Genomic DNA, 18,476 nt, shown 5'->3' on the forward strand with positions numbered 1-18,476 from the left:
ATTCCTTGTAGACCATTTATTCAAAATTAAAAACAAATTATTTTCTGAGCATTTTTGTATTCAGCCCTTCAATTTTTGAAACACGTTTGTTATAAAAGTAAAAACAACTTTATAATTTTTTATAATTTCTCCATTAAAATTACAATATTAAATTATTGAATATCAATTTGCTCTAAATTTAATTTACACTATAAAAATTTATTCATTTATAATTTTTATAAATCAAAGAATTACTACTAATCAGGAATAATGAAGGAAGTAGGAATTCATGTTGCTTCTGGAATAATCATTCAATTTTTTTAAATTAAACACTATCTAAAGGTTTGCACAGAAACCTTTCTTATGATAGACATTTCTATCACTATTAGATATCATTTATACTTGTCTCAACTATGCCACGTCCACACTGTGCTGCAATCTTACTGTACTGCCCTATTATTTTATTTATTATGAGTTATTACCGAGGTTTAAAATAAGTTTTCTAAAAACTATTTAAAATTGATTTTTTCCATTTTTTTTTTTTTTATGAAATTGATACCAAAAACCCATACAACACCAAACCGGTTTCTAAAATTGAAACCAACCATTTATCTGTTCATGCATTAGTGTACAAAATGTATATGTAAATAATCTTTGTTATCGTAAAATTCTCTCGCGTCTCTCATTGTAAAATTTTCCCTTCACTTCTCGTGTGTTTGTCATCTGTTATTGTAAATAGTTAATTTTAAGTGTTTGTGTTTTTCTGTTAATCGTTTTTTCGGCAACTATTGCTTTTATAATTATTATGTGTATGATAAATTGTTTTGTCATTACTTTTCTTTCGTTGATATTCGGCAACTGAAGCCAGCTGGTTCTTTTTTTTTGATTGTGCAAAATAAATTTACTTTTATTTGTAAATGCAATTTAATTATTGTAATAATATTATTTGTTTTAATCAAAACCAAAAGTATTACATTCTTATTGGTGAACAGAAAAGTGTTGATCTTTTGGCGAAATAATCGCCTTCATCCGACAGGTAACTAACCACATTAATGTATAACATTAATAGTTATTTGCCAAATTAATTAAACACGAGTTTAAAATATAAACATTTATCAAAGTCTAATTCTGAACTAAAACAGAAAACGGTTATGTTTTTAAACAGGCTATGAATCCTATACTCTAAACAAGAATCAAACCGTAAAAAAATCGTAGAGTTTTAATGCCTAATTATTACATTTTTCGTAATTAAATTTACATTTACTAGATCAAATTAAATTATATTTGTTTTTGTATGTTTAACGTGAATCCTCAGATGTATTATTAGATTAAATATTAACTAATAATCATTTATATTATAGACATGGAAAACGGTAAGTTATATAAATATAGATATATCATACATTTTAATATATATTATTTATATTTAAATTCTCTCTATATTTTTATTAGAAATGACATTTGTATAATTTACCCTTATTTTTATCTTTATTAAATAAGTATATTTTATTAAGTCATTGACAACCAATATTTTTTTGAGCTTCTTCTGGCCTGGCTAAAACAAGATTCAAACATATTTATATTTATTAGACATTTTATTAAAGCAGTAAGGTAGTGTCATAATAATCACTAAGTCAAAAATTAAAAACTAAAAATATCTTAGTCTAAAAGTTAAGCTAAAAAAGTCTCAGAAAATAGTGTCTTGAGTATATATTTTGTGTATTTTAAAATTACCAATAGAACTGGATTTAATAATAAACAATGGGTTTTTATAGTCGGAGGAGGAAAGTCTTTTTCCAATTTGTCGTATAATTTAAATATAATTCATAAATATATATTTTCCATATCTTTTACGTGTTACTGTCGGTCAATGCATTGAACATATTGCGCTGTCAACCTGAGTAAATAAACATGACATTGATTGCGTTTACACAAAGATATGTGTAATTTGTATATTTATAAAACTCCTTAAGTTATTTTTTGCGGATTGGGGGTAAGAATACTTCCATGGACCCTCTGCCTGTTGTAAGATTTTGCATCCAGTAAAATTTTAGAAATAGTATGAGAAGTTCCGACCAAACTTAGGTGGATTGCCCCATCCCAACCGATGTACGCGGGGACAACAGGTGAGAGGAAATAAAGTAGTTAGAGATGGAGAAGACCAAAGAATAATGAGTTTGACACCAGCCGTACAACTTATGCGATAGCTGTTTCACCAGTCATGTGTACAGGTCTACCCAACACTTGTAGTGTTAACGATGTAGGGACATGACCACTTAACTCTAGACTGGACTCGCGTATAAAAGAGAAAGATACATACAAAGTAAAATTAGATACTTGGAATGTTGGAACATTAACTGGTAGAACTAGAGAATTAGTAGAACTAATGAAGAAGAGAAAAGTTAATATTTGCTTTATGCAAGAAACTAAGTGGAGAGAGAAAGCAAGGGAAATTGTTTAGAATTATAAAATAATATATTCAGGTAATATAAATATAAAAATTGGCGTAGGAATAATAATTAATAGAACATGAAAAGTAAAGTAGTAAAAGTAGTGACAGAATTATAATCTTAAAATTAATTCCAGGGGATAACGTGTTGGGTTGAATGTAAGTGCATATGAACCACAAGAAAGATGGGATTAAATAAACATCTCTTTTGGAGAGAGATAGATGAGGAATGAGATAGGTAATGAGATAGGTAATGAGAATGTGATAATGACTAGAGATATGAAAGGACATGATATAATGGAGGATATGTATGATGACACCACTGTAAAAAGTGTGGATGGACTAAGAGAATATTTTGAAATTACTAAAGAGATACAAGAAAAGGTACCGTACTGCGTGTTATTCACTGACACTTGTAGTGACAATAGGATAAAAATAGGGAAGAAGATAATCAAAGGATATTGGTGTGGAGATCAACTGTTAAAAAAAAGAGTTTATGACTATACAGGAGTAAGAGTATATAGAGTACGAGTTTGACAAAGTTGATCGCGAGATAGGTGAAATAAAGAGTTCAGTTGTAATAAGCGAAAACGTGATAGAAGAGATGGAAAGTTTCATGTATTTAGGATTAGTTGTCCAAAATAACGGTGGTATTGACGAAGATATATGTAACAGGTTAAAGCCCGGGTGGTTGAAGTGGAAATAAGCGTCTAGACTGTTATGCGATAAAAAATTTCAATGAGACTGAAAGTACTATTAGACTGTAGTGAGACAAGCTATGATGTATGGTTTATAGTGTTGGGCGATTGACAATAGAATAGAGCAGAGAATAAGTGTAGCAGAGAAGAGAATGCTTAGATAAATGACTGCAGTGACTAGAAAAGATAGGATAAAGAATGAACATATAAAATGAAGCATAGGTGTAGCGTCAAATGTGAATAAGATGAGAAAAATAGACTTAGATTATTTGTTCACGTGATGAGGAGATAAGAATCAGAAGCTGTAAGAACAGTTATAAAAATGAATGTTAAATGAAGAAGAGGTATAGCAATACCAAAAAAGAGATGAAGAGATGTTATTGAATGTAATACGAGGACGTCTGATGTGAGTGTAAATAATGTGGAAGATCGTATTAAGTGAAAGTTTAGTATATGGGTGGATGACCCCAAGCAGTTAGGATTAAGGCGAGGAAATAGAAGTAGAAGATATAACGCTATTAGTGATGGCCAGGGACAAAAATGTTAAGATTGACAAGTATTATTAATAATATAAATTATTAAATTTTCATAAAAAAAATGTGTTACAATTATTTGATTAAATTCCCGTTTTTGTCAGAAATTTCTAGTAGGCGAACAACTTTAAATTTTAAATAAAAAATTCCAATTTAAAAATAACTATTAAATAGTTTTTATTGTTATACATTGGTGATTTAGGTAATTTTTAGAGAGAATTCAAGTGCTCAGTATGGGTTTCAAAGGTTTAAAACAATATTCATACTGTTTTCTGTTTCATTTATCAAGATTTTAATACTTAATAATGTATCAAAATCTTAACTTTTTTCCCGCGAATATAAATAATTATAAACATACAATGTTTTGTGGTCCCACAGATTTCATTATTGTCTTCCATTTTTTTACATCTTCTAAAAATGAATGTTTTTTTTACTTATTTCAGTTTTTATAGACCTATATAAGTTTTATAAAAGTATTCAATATAGAATGCTGAACATTTAATTAAAATCCTGAAAATAAATTGTTGCTATAATTTGTATTATTTATTTTTAAAAAGCTTCAAAAAAACCTGTTTCACAAAATTAAAATTTTTAAAAATGATAAGAATCTAATGATTTTAATATCACAATGAGTAGGTATATTATGTATACCTCTGTTTCTTCTTCTTTTTTATCTCTAGTATTAACATAACTAATTTCTACATCAATAAATTTAAGTTCATAAGATTTTAATCAATTTACTAGAAGGCATTATTTATTTCCTCAACTAATTAATTTTTTTTTAGTTTGCGGAATTTGCGAAAATGTTTCTTTATTTTTTACCATCGTTATCGCATTAATCTATTTAATTGAATTTTTGCATGAAATAGTTTCTTCATGATATGACAAAACTAAAATTACATATTATATAATTTTTCTGTTTCAACATGATAAGAGAAAAATGGCTATGAAACATACTTGTCTGGTAGTTTTAATACTGTTCTATTACATAGTTTTATTTAATAATCATTTTATTGTTGAATTTCTGTTTCGATATTAATTGGTTCTTGTTTATCTTCTTGATTGTTTTTTTCATAATCAACAAACACTGTTTCTTTTTTGAGTTATTTCATTGTTAAAATCAATACTTCTAAATACAATAATATTTGTAATACCTGAAAATCGTTCGCTGTATCATTTTATGTTATTAGAATAACCAACAAGTATACATTTTTCGCTCTTAACATCTCATTTTTTTCTCTTTTTTTTTTTGGAATATGAACAAAGACAACTATTCCAAATATTCTCAAATGTCTTATGTTTATTTTTTGTTAAAATAAAGTTCATATAGTGTTTTATTTTTAATTGAATTCCTACCTGTTAAATTTAGTGTATGAACTACTGTATTCACACTTTCTGCCTAAAATGAATTATCCAACATTTTGAATGAATTAATGTTCTTGCAGCTTGAACTTTTGTTATTTTATGATGTTCTACTTAACCATTTTGTTTTGGAGTGTATGGAATTGTTGTTTAATGAATTATTCCATATTTCTGTAAAATACTTTTTACTTCATTATGTATAAGTTCTAATCGGTTATCACTGCCAATACTTTAACTTTAAACTTTTCACTTGAATTGGATTATCTAATTTTTCATAATTTTAGAACCATTCATTTTTTAATTTTCATTCAAAACCATTTTTGCCCATAAACATTTAACAGTTTTTCCAGCATTTAATAAGCGTTTTCACAATTAACTAAATATTACATCTTCTTTCTTCACTGAAGTTAAAATAATTTTTTATTATAACTATTTTTGACGTCCTAAAAGTATCACTGGTGATCTGGGTCCATTACCTGTTATAAGAGGATTATATTTTGGTTCGACGAAAGATAAATTACAACACAATTAGTTACTATAAAATAATAAGTAATATTTCACTCTAAAACATATACTAATGTATAAATAAAACTAAGTTCTAACAATGTAAGTACTTATTCATAAGTGCATTATTAGCATAACGTAAAAATAATACATATAACAAATTATTCATTAAATTTTCAACAGTTTTGTAGTACATAATTAAACAACATTTCTTTTTTCTTAGTGTGTCTTGCATGTAAATCGGTTATTTCCGATGTTGGGAAAATGTATGAGACAAAATGTTGTAAAAAAATATTATGTTACAATTGCTTTTTGCATAATAATAAAGAAAACTTTCTTAAAAGATGTCCTTTTTGCTACATGCTTACAAAAAAAGGTAATAATATTTTAGTTGTAACTGTAATACATACTATTTTATTTTCAAATAGTGTTGGAAATGATAAAGTATTAAATATGTAATGAATATTATTAAATTTAATATCAATTGTATTGTAAATAATTCTTTCAAAAATTAGTGTTTAGGAGTAACATTCGAAAGTTAAATGAGAACTTTTATTTTATTATTAAATAGAAAATGGTATAAATATAACGTACTGTTCGAAAACGAGTTTCCTTTATTATTGTTTGACATATTAGCATTAAACGATACAGAAAATGTGAGCAGATGAACATTATTTAGCAACGTCAGTTTTTATCGTAACGTACAGATAAGCATGTGTCTATTTGTGCACCCCGCACTTATGCAAGTAAAAATTATAATTGAAAGATTACAAATATCAAAATAAAATAATCAAGTGAATTGGCCACAACGGAAAATTTGTAACTTTCATGGCGTCTTGAAAAATATTAAAAAAGGGTTACCAACCCACTGAGCGAGACAATGTACTGTCGAACCACAGTAGGATTTAAAATAAAAAATAAAAAATTGTACATTGATAGCAATTTAAAAAAGAAAAATAATAAAAAAAGTTGTATTTGATCTCTGTTGAGTCGTTGATAGTAGATGTACACCACAACNAAAATAATAAAAAAAGTTGTATTTGATCTCTGTTGAGTCGTTGATAGTAGATGTACACCACAACCTGGTGATAGTTGTCACATAATCAAGATGATCAGAAATGACCTTATACAAGGCTGTTGGCCGTACCTCATAAACTAGGAGTTGATTTTTGAAAAGGGAAAAAAAATACCAAAAATCATTGAAGATGGAACACGAAAAAAAAATAAGATGACAGTTAAGTTAAATGAAGGGGACTTTATTAAAATTAAAAATAAAATTAAGTTAATACAAGGCAAAAACCGAACGGTCAAAAAATCTCTTCTACAAAGTAAAGGGGAACAGAGAGAAAAACAAACAGATATTAATAAAAAAAAAAGTTATACCTACACTTTTACAATTAGAGAATACGATGAACTTCGTTAAATTCACTGAAAAAATGAAACTGGTAAAATTTGAGTACAATAAGTCAACCTCTTCAGGTGCCTCAAAGGGGTTGAAGTTCTTCAAAAATGGGGTGGATTTTCTTTTTTTGAGTGTACGCTCATTATTTTTGAAGTTTCGTCAAAAACACAAAGAACAATTTTTATAGAAATTAATGTGAACAAAAAGTAAGGTAATATATTATTTTTTTGTAAAATTAATATTTTTTCGTAAAAATAAAAAAATTATTTCACTTAATTTAAAAAAAAAAAGATTAAGTTTTCAGTTATACTTTTCCAGTGTCTTACATTTTAATTGTACACAGAAATTGCACAAAAGTAATATTAATCACCGTGATATCTTCTATAAAAAAGATTATTTGAGTTTATTTCGAATTATGAATCCTTTCCAAATGAAAATTTAAAACAACTACGAAAACATGTTTTTTTTTGCATGTATGTTTTTTTTTTCATAAATTAACAAATATTCTTAGTTATATTAAATAAAAAAAAAAAAATAAGAAGCACAATAAAATAATNTTTTTATTTAATATAACTAAGAATATTTGTTAATTTATGAAAAAAAAAACATACATGCAAAAAAAAACATGTTTTCGTAGTTGTTTTAAATTTTCATTTGGAAAGGATTCATAATTCGAAATAAACTCAAATAATCTTTTTTATAGAAGATATCACGGTGATTAATATTACTTTTGTGCAATTTCTGTGTACAATTAAAATGTAAGACACTGGAAAAGTATAACTGAAAACTTAATCTTTTTTTTTTTAAATTAAGTGAAATAATTTTTTTATTTTTACGAAAAAATATTAATTTTACAAAAAAATAATATATTACCTTACTTTTTGTTCACATTAATTTCTATAAAAATTGTTCTTTGTGTTTTTGACGAAACTTCAAAAATAATGAGCGTACACTCAAAAAAAGAAAATCCACCCCATTTTTGAAGAACTTCAACCCCTTTGAGGCACCTGAAGAGGTTGACTTATTGTACTCAAATTTTACCAGTTTCATTTTTTTAGTGAACCTAACGAAATTTTGAGCCCATGACTCTAAATTTATAAAGTTGAAAAATAAGGACCGCCGTAATATATACAGGGTGATTTTTTTATCACAACCCACTCAATTACTTGCAGAATAATAATAATTTAAACATTTTTTTTTTTTATTATCTTTAGTTACACATTATTCTTGAATTTTTAACTATGTAATACTTTTTAAGTTCATCCCTTATGCCTTGGAAAGGGGTCAACTTTGTTTTTTTAAATGGTAACACATATTTTTAATTTCATAAAATGTTTGAGTTTTTAATTTAATAGCAAATGGCGTTTGAATTTTTAATATAACTTAATTCGTTTATTAGATATAATCATTTAAAGTTTCAAATTTTTTAATTAATATACAGGTATAATACACAAGGGATTACAAATATAGGTAGCTAATTGGTTTTTTATAACATCGATATTAGCAGGTACACAGCATTGTTATTATCAATTGTAGTAAGGCACATTGTTATGAGTTTATAAATACACTAACTGACAATACAGAAAGTATATCTATTGATAATCATATTTGATAATAAACAATCCGTGACTGAGACAGCAATGTCATAAAAATCCAATTAGCTACCTGTATTTATAAACCCTAGTATATTATACATGTATATTAACTCAAAATTTTGAAACTTTAAATGTTTATATCTAATAAACGAATAAAGTTATATTAAAAATTCAAATGCCATTTACTATTAAATTAAAAACTCAAACATTTTATTAAATTAAAAATATGTGTTACCATTTAAAAAAACAAAGTTGACCCCCCTCCAAGGCATAAGGGATGAACTTGAAAAGTATTACATAGTTAAAACTTCAAGAATAATGTGTAACTAAAGATAATAAAAAAAAAAAATGTTTAAATTATTATTATTCTGCAAGTAATTGAGTGGGTTATGATAAAAAAATCATCCTGTATGTATAAATCACAAACAAAATATATATAACATATATATTTTATTTTATATTAATATTTATATTTTATATATTTTTTAGGTCCAAGCGGGACCTAAAAAAAAATATAGGGACACCTAAAAAAAATTTTGGCTTAAAACATTAAAATAAACGCACACAACAAAAAATTTCTACCACTACAGACGAAAATTAGCTTCCGATAATAACTAATTTTGGACAAAACGTTCGTCGTTTGACTCAGCGGTCCTATAGTGACACCACGGTTAGCCTTTAGAGTAGGGATCAACAAATTTTACTACTCAGTGCCGGAAATGGTTGAGAATAATTTTAATAAAAAAAAATATCGTAAGGCGACAATGTATGTGGTGAGCAGTGCAAATGACGTTCAACATAGGAAAGGAACGGGGTGGAGTGTACACACAAATGCTGTCCATGAACCGGGCCAAAATAGTACACAGCTGGCTATCTCGCACGCGCTTACACAAATCACAATACCTTATCATGATTATCGCAACACGCATTCGGCTCAGCCAAGATAATTTAGAACACACAGATATATACATGATGATCGAAATCTGGTAAGACACTTATTTTCTCAGAAACTATTGAAAATTTAAAATTTTTGTAAAAAGAAAAATTACTAATTATAAGTTTATAAAACTCTACAATAATATGAAATTAAATAATTTTTTTTTATCCCTTTAGGGATAAAAATATTTATTTATAATTTTTTTAAATAGGAACCACTATTTTTGAATTGATAATATAATAGAAAAAAAAATTACTAACAATTTTGTTCTTATAATTTTTTATATCTGGACAACCGTTTACGTTTTATAATTGTTTAAAGATTTTGACTTCCAGAAAAAGTATTACCACATATTACGTTTCATAATATCGGTGGCAGTGCAACCGGTTTTTTTGTTAGATCTTTTAGTCTTACAAAACCATAGACTTAGCTATTAACAATACGCTGAAAACCCGATTTCATTCTATTATTGTTATTATTATTATTAGCGCGTAGTAAATTTTTATAGCTAATTTACCTGTCATAACTTGATCAATAAAATTTGGTTTATGCAACATCAAATAAAAATAATGACTTCTGTATTTAATACAGTATAATGACAATAGAAATTTGACTTAAAATCACTTAATATTAACAAGCTGTAACGGACGAACGGTTAATCGGATAATAAAGATTATAAGAACAAAATTGTTTGTAATTTTTTTTCTATCATATTTTAAAGTTAAAAATAAGGGTTCCATTTAAGAAAATTCTTAATAAGGGTTTTTATCCTTGAAGGGACGAAAAAAATAATGGTTTGACTACATATTATTGTAGAGTTTTTTGAACTTGATATTTTTTCTTTATTATAAAATTTAAAATTCTCAATATTTTCTGAGAAAATGAGTGTCTTACCAAATTTTGATCACCATGTATATATTTACAAACAGACAAAAAAATATAAGCTGATACTTTTTTTAATGTTACAAATAATTCAAAACGTTACAATACTGGCTATCGACTTTTTAACGTTTTATTTTGAACATTATCTATTTAATAGTAAAAAAATAGACTCCTAATTAACTTTTGAAAGTTACCCATAAAATGTACCTTTTGTAATAAATATTTCTTACTATAAACTTATAATATTTACAATGATTTATAATAATAATATAATTTTAATCTATGTGTTTTTATAAAAAAAAATGGAGATTAGTATATAAAATAAATTACACTGCATGTTGATGAAATAACGACAAAAACGATTATATAGTAGTTAGTGGTGGATTATGTTATACCCCTTACAACCACCAGCAATACGATCTTGTCATAAAACTTTCATGAGTTCCATTTCTATAGAATTTTTAATATTCTCAATTACTACAACAAATTATTTGTCTAGGAACAATAATTGTTTTTAAAAAAAGTATATACTTATAATTGTATTTACCTAAAATTGGATAAGTGACATTTAATAATTATTAAAATTATATTGTTCGCTACTATGGAATTATTAAATTAATGACTTTTTGGTGGTTACTATAAGTAATTTTCTAATTTTTTTGAAAAATGTTGATTTGAATTATATTAATGCTTAATATAGAACTGCAACAACTCGAAAATGAAAAATTTTGAGCTTTTAAAATATTATCTATTATTTAACATCAAAATTGTAGAATTCGAATTGAATATAGCTAAATAATTTTTCAAAAAAGAATGTTTTTTAATTTGAATTTAACACATACACAATATACAGAAATTGTTGTTCATTTTTTTTTTTTTTTTTTTTTATGATAATGATGTGTTCAGAATTACTTAACAACATGTGTAAATGTATATAATTCCTAGTCCTATAAATAACAACTTAATCATTGAAATTTTTAGGTAAACTGTTTGATATAATTAAGTTGAAAACATTATGTAAGGAATGTAAAACAAAGGAAGGAAAATATAGCTATTCTTCAATTTGTCCACACGTATTTTGCAAGGAATGCTTTAAAAAAAAAAAAAAAGAAAGCGATCATTGCCCATATTGTAATCAACCATTAATAAGACGCCAAGACAACCGTGAGTGATATATTTTACAAATACAGTATATCTTAGACCTTAATGATAATGATAACACTTATAACTTTTGATACAATTATCATTTTGTTGAAATATATTATTATTTTTGATATTTATTATCTGGTTTGACAATATTTAAAGTATATTCATTAAAATTTATCGCTAAATAGAAAATATAAATAATTATTTTTTAGCTTCGTTATGAAGCTGAAAAGGTATTAATTTTATAGAAACTTTAGGTATTTCTCGTTCAATATATATACATGTTATCAAAACCTGACCCTTTACCTGCCCACAATCGGGCATTCAAAATAGCAATTTTTTCAGTTTAACTTATGAAAATGTTCTGGAAACACTGCGTACTTTAAACATATATTTTAAAAAAATGTGTCCCGAGAACATATTTTCTATGTGCCAATGACCGTTGAAGTTGGGTTATAAGTTTTATATACCGTTAAAAGTTGAACAAATGTATTAAATAAATTTAAATTTATTAAATATTTATTCACACATTACTCTTATATATCATGAAACTTACAATTGGGTTATAAATACGGAGATAGGAGTTTATTTTGCTTTTGGAATAATCCAACAATTTCTTAAAATTAAACACTGTCTACAGATTTGCATCGAAACATTTTTTTTGATAATGATTTTAGTCACTGTCAGATAACCTCTGTACTTTTCCCAACTATGCCTCGTCCACACTGTGCCTCGACCCCACTGTGCTACCGTTTTTTTTTTTATTGTTTTTCTTTATTGCAAGAAAAAATTATATTTAATGGTAGATTAAACTGGTAACTTTCGTAAGTTAAATGGGAACTAAGAATGGTTAAAATATTTTGATAACTCGTTTTATATTATTACTTTTTAGGATATTAATATTTTATTTTTAAAAAGGGCATAGAGCAGTGTAGTGTTTAGCGATGCTGTATTTTTACCATAAAGCACAGATATGAATGCTCAAAATTGCGCATCCCTGTCTCCTATAACTAAAAACTATATTAATTCAATAATTAAAAACGCGAAACTGGTTATCGACCAGATTAAACATTATTTAGGCTATTCGTCATTTAATAGTTAAAAATATTAATAATTATCCCCATAATCTATCCATAGAAATAAATTCTTTTCATAATAACTTTGATATATACTATGATTTAGAAAAATTAATCAAGTTTTAAACTGTATATTTTATTTAAAAAAAAACACTATTTAATAAAATTTAAATTATTAACATTTATCTGTAATAATCAACATAAATAAAATTAAAGTAATTTTATATGCATACTATTTTCCTCCTAACTTTTCATTTGAACAATATAAAGTTTTTATAATTCCTTTGAAAATGTATGTATATCATATTCCTATTTAGTTCTTATAGCATCATTAGATTATAACTTACCGGTTATATTCTGGACTAATTCGAGGGAGCATACAAATCTTTTCGATATTAATTCTAATAAAATGATTTTTGTGGTTATCAATTGCATTTTATATTTATTCCACAGAAATAGCAGAATTATTTAATTAATAATTTCAATTTATATAATTATTAATTGGTCACTTAAAAGTGGTATAACCCAACTTTTTGGAAATTAATATTTGTTATTCCTGTACAGAAAACTTTACAATGACTAAATTTCATCTAAATTATAGACAAATCTGTAAGCAGAATTCTAAACTTTTTTTACTAGTAAAGTTATTTGAACCTTTCTTATAACAGTGTTTAAATAATTTATAATCGATGATCAACATAGATTTATTAGATGCAGTTAAAGATGAATGTAAGAGCAATGTAATTTATATGGATTTTCAAAAAACATCGAAAAAAATTGTGCAAAAAATTAATAAAATTTGATAAGTTTATTGAAAATTATACTTTTAATAATTTAGATACTGTTCAATCTTCGTGTAACTTTTCAGTCTTATTTTTTATTCGATACTTATGTAGACCATATATTTTAAAACAAATGAAACTTTAGTTTTCCTAATTAGATATAAGTCATGCTTTAATAATATACATTGATTTGATACATTGTACTGTGCGTACAATTCATTAATAGAGGATGGATCTATTATTTGGAATTCCTCCCCAGGTTTATCATGTTAAAAATATTGAAATAATTCAGCAGCGTTATTCGCGTTACATTACCTACAAAAATACAGTTAATATTTACCGTTTTGGTAATATTTGTGAAGTTGTTATGAGCCAAACATTGTCAATATGTATAACATGTCAATTGTCCACGTTAATGTAGTTAGAAAGCTGTACTTAACTTTTTCTATTCTAAGAAATATATATACATAAGATCACATATATTTTCAAGTTAAACGAAACAAATGTTAGCATAGGCTAAATTTTCAACTAGTAATCAGGAAAATATATTAAAATAAGATAATTTCAAACTAATCTATACCATTTTAATTGAATACAAATTTAAAAAGTTTATAACACCATTACTTATTTACATTGTAAATTTCTGATGACTATTAATTTATTAATTTTGTTTTTTAGAGTGCACTTGTTGTTTTGAGGCTATTACTAATAAAACTGATACTTATAAACATTGCAATTCCATATTTTGTAAATCATGTATTCTAAGTTCACTAAAAATAAAAGGAAATACGGACTGTTTATATTGCTCTAAAGATATAATAACTACTGGTAATGTATTAACCAACACACATTAAAAATAAGTTTCATTCTAATTCTGTGCAATTCTTCTTTTTTTATGAAAATTTTATAATTTTTTTTATTAACAATACTTATCAATCTTAATTGGTTATAATTGGGTTATAAATAAGGAGATAGGAGTTCATTTTGTTTTTGGAATAATCCAACGATTTCTTAAAATTAAACACTATCTACAGATTTGCATCGAAACATTTTTTTTGATAGTGATTTTAGTCACTGTCAGATATCCTCTGTACTTTTCCTAACTATGCCTCGTCCACACTGTGCCTCGACCCCACTGTGCTACCGTTTTTTTTTTATTGTTTTTTTTTACTGCAAAAAAAAATTATATTTTAAGGTAGATTAAACTGGTAACTTTCGTAAGTCTATTTTGGTTCTAATAGAGTTTTATAAATCAGAAGTTCAGTATTAATGTTTGTAATCTTGAAATTTATGAATGTTTATTGTTTATGATTTATGCTTTGATTAACCACTGACGGTTATTGAATAATTAGTGATTAATTTTAATATTCTAAGACCGCGTGAGTCGTTTATAAAGTGTGAGAATAAGATACTTATCGTGGGAAAAGAAGAGGACTAGTACTTTTCATAAGAAACACCAGGATAAGGTAAAATTCTTAGAGTAAAAGTATCATGAATTTAATTTGTTAATTGTAGTGTTAAGTATTATTATTGATCTTATAAAGAAAAGGCGTTATCTTGTCTTACATCAAAAAGTCAAATTTCAAGCTTGTTGATGATTTTTTCCGCCAAAGTAGTAGGATGTAAATTACGAATCACAAAGTGTAAAAGTTTGTTTTCTTTTCAATGGAGTGTATGAAATTAATTTTTTTTTTATTTTATGAACCGGTCTACTGTTTTATATAAGTCTGGATTTTGAATTTTGAGTTTAAGTTTGAATTTTAAGGCAATATGCTGTTAACTAACATTGAAATGGTCCACTTTAATCAATTTGATAAGAATCGTCAATAGATTAGTGAAGTTCTTCGCTTCTTTTATGAAAATAAGATGAGGGATTTTGATAGGTTGTTTCGGTATATTCTCAATGAGGTCATCATTATGTATGATTTCAATAACGCTTACATCGTTATTAAATATTTCATAGAGTAGAGAGAAATATTTTAATATTTAGAAGAGAATAAAAAAAAAACAATCTAAAAGATAAACCTGTAAATTTTTCACAATTCAAAATTAAATTGTATTAGTATAATCGCTATGGCGAGAGAAATATACGTAGTGTAAAAAATAAACGAATGTATACGGTGACTGATACCGCGCACAATTATGTTTTTATTTAAAAAAACTGTCCAAAATTTTTTGAAATATTAATATTTGAAAAAAGAATAAACTCAACGAGGGTATCTAATTCTAAGTTTAAGAATAAAACGGTCGGTCATAAATAAACGAGTTAATAAGTCAAAATTAAATTGAGCTTTTTAGCAAAATGGTGATATTTAGTATTTTATATAAACTTTATTTTTCTTTTGTTCAATCTTAATTAATTTAAGATCTGGATTAATTTAACTTTCTCAGCATTGAGGAAGAGTAGGATTCTAAATAGTGAGACAAAACTGTGATTAATTGGTGCGTGTGGATTTGTCTGTCAAATTATTGTATTAATTAAGGTGCATTTCAATTCTATGCATAATACTGTACTTTTAATGCACTAACCTTTTATCGCATAATTTAATAATAAATAAAATTTAGATAATATTTTACGAAAAAATAAACTATGTTTTCAATTTTTTTAGCACGTCGTTTATGTAAATCAGTTATTCCCGAAGATCATGGGAAAGTTTATTTGACATCATGTTGTAAAAATAGATTATGTTTTACGTGCTTTAAGGAACACGGAAACAGAATGAATATATGTTTTATGAAACCTGCGAACAGTTGGCGAAATATTTGTCCATGTTGTCATTTCAATCATCAATATGGTATTATCCTAGTACTAATATGCCGATTAAAATAATTTAATAAAAAAACTATCAATACAAAAACAAAAGTTTATAGCTAATTTTAAACATTTTCAGGTCCTCGTTACAGAATAATAATGTTAAAAAAAAACGGTAGCACAGTGAGGTTGCGGCATAGTGGAGACATTGCATAGTAGGGTCCAGTATAGATTTAATCTGACAGTATTTAAAATCACTATCATAAGAAACGCTTCGATGCAAATCTGTAGATAGTGTTTAATTTTAAAAAATTGATGGATAATTGCAAAANGAATTGCAAAAAATGTAATACTAATATAGGAAAATGTAGCATTAGCTTTCTTTGTCCAAACTTGTATTGCGAGGATTGCATCAAAACAATAAATAGAAAAAACCACACTTGCGTACATTGAAAATGAGGAAATATTATGTACATACTTTAATTGACACATTGCAAAATATGAAATTATTATATTATTATCATATTAATACAATTAACATTAATTAATTATAAAATATTTAAAAAATCCGTATATCATAAAGGCTATTTCAAATGTGTTCCATTTTTTATCAACATGGAATGTTATTATAAACACACCTAATTTACAAACATATTTATAAAATTAAATAAAACTTTTACAAAATTTATTAAAATAGCTGGTGTTTTTCATATTCTTTATTTATTAGGGTTGTAGAAAGAAGACATCACTACATAAATACCTCATTATAGTTCTAAATAGATGCCGTCTACTTGTTGGGTCAACCAAGCTGTATTTTTTTTTGTCCATCGTTTTTATCAAAATAAAACGTTGAGTCGATCTGACGTCTACTTGTGGTGTCAACTAAGGTGTTCAGTTTTTTTTTGTCCTCCGTTTTTTTTTTTTAAATAAAACGTTGGGATGTTAATGATGATGCTGATGTGAGGCGCAACTATGGCCAGTGGTGGGCCGTCACTCAAGAACACGATCAACAAGTACAACATGAAACCCCCTTATTAATGTGATGTACATAGCACCTTTTATTCTTCTTTTTTGTATTTTATTCTTTTCTTATGAATATACACTATACAGGGTGATTTTTTTATCATAACCCACTCAATTACTTGCAGAATAATAATAATTTAAACATTTTTTTTTTTTTATTATCTTTAGTTACACATTATTCTTGAATTTTTAACTATGTAATACTTTTTAAGTTCATCCCTTATGCCTTGGAGGGGGGTCAACTTTGTTTTTTTAAATGGTAACACATATTTTTAATTTAATAAAATGTTTGAGTTTTTAATTTAATAGTAAATGGCATTTGAATTTTTAATATAACTTTATTAGCTTATTAGATATAAACATTTAAAGTTTCAAAATTTTGAGTTAATATACATGTATAATACACATGGGATTGTAAATACAGGTAGCTAATTGGATTTTTATGACATTGCTGTCTCAGTCACAGATTGTTTATTATCAATTATGATTATCAATAGATATACTTTCTGTATTGTCAGTTAGTGTATTTATAAACTCATAACAATGTGCCTTACTACAATTGATAATAACAATGCTGTGTACCTGCTAATATCGATGTTATAAAAAACCAATTAGCTACCTATATTTGTAATCCCTTGTATATTATACCTGTATATTAATTCAATAATTCAAAAATTTGAAACATTAAATGATTATATCTAATAAACGAATTAAGTTATATTAAAAATTCAAATGCCATTAACTATTAAATTAAAAACTTAAACATTTTATGAAATTAAAAATATGTCTTACCATTTAAAAAAACAAAGTTGACCCCTTTCCAAGGCATAAAGGATGAACTTAAAAAGTATTACATAGTTAAAAATTCTAGAATAATATGTAACTAAAGATAATAAAAAAAAAAATGTTTAAATTATTATTATTCTGCAAGTAATTGAGTAGGTTATGATAAAAAAATCACCCTGTATATTTAAAATGATACATATAAATTTTCAATAATTAAAAATAAAAAATATATTATACATGGCATTTCTCTTTTTATTAACATTTGTTTTTTTTTAAATCAAAACCTAGTAGCTCAGTCAATAAGGACTATCTTGCTTGGCGCGGCTACTAGGTCACTGTTCAGTATTCCCCTGGGCAGTGGGTAAATAGTAGGCCCTCTGTTTTGGCTGAAACCTTACACAATAATTAGAAAATAATAATTTGATCAAATTATGTTTTAATGTATTTTAAAATACATATTTAATAACTATGGTCAATATAACGACAAACTAACTATTCAGTCGCATTTCTAATATCTAATTAAATTTATTATATAAATGTAGTTAAATATTTTGAATACTTTAAATTTTT

The 18,476-nt window shown here is 25.8% G+C and overlaps 1 protein-coding gene across 2 annotated transcripts; it reads left to right on the forward strand.

Moving 5' to 3' along the window:
• Window positions 1–323: 323 nt before the first annotated feature.
• On the forward strand, window positions 324–17,764 carry LOC126898726 (uncharacterized). 2 transcript variants are annotated; one of them, XM_050673031.1, is made up of 8 exons: window positions 324–1,015; window positions 5,749–5,901; window positions 11,323–11,505; window positions 14,024–14,173; window positions 15,955–16,140; window positions 16,237–16,267; window positions 16,430–16,567; window positions 16,825–17,764. In XM_050673031.1, exons 2-7 carry the CDS (start codon window positions 5,790–5,792, stop codon window positions 16,548–16,550), a joined length of 783 nt encoding a protein of 260 aa, XP_050528988.1. In that variant the 5' UTR covers window positions 324–1,015; window positions 5,749–5,789; the 3' UTR covers window positions 16,551–16,567; window positions 16,825–17,764. The 2 variants fall into 2 exon arrangements, with proteins under 2 accessions (XP_050528988.1, XP_050528987.1); XM_050673030.1 differs by lacking the exon at window positions 16,825–17,764 and having other exon boundaries at window positions 16,430–16,738.
• The last annotated feature ends 712 nt before the right edge of the window (window positions 17,765–18,476 follow it).

Source organism: Daktulosphaira vitifoliae, unplaced genomic scaffold (assembly GCF_025091365.1).
Source record: "Daktulosphaira vitifoliae isolate Bord-2020 unplaced genomic scaffold, ASM2509136v1 Scaffold_2, whole genome shotgun sequence".
Lineage (NCBI taxonomy): Eukaryota > Metazoa > Arthropoda > Insecta > Hemiptera > Phylloxeridae > Daktulosphaira > Daktulosphaira vitifoliae.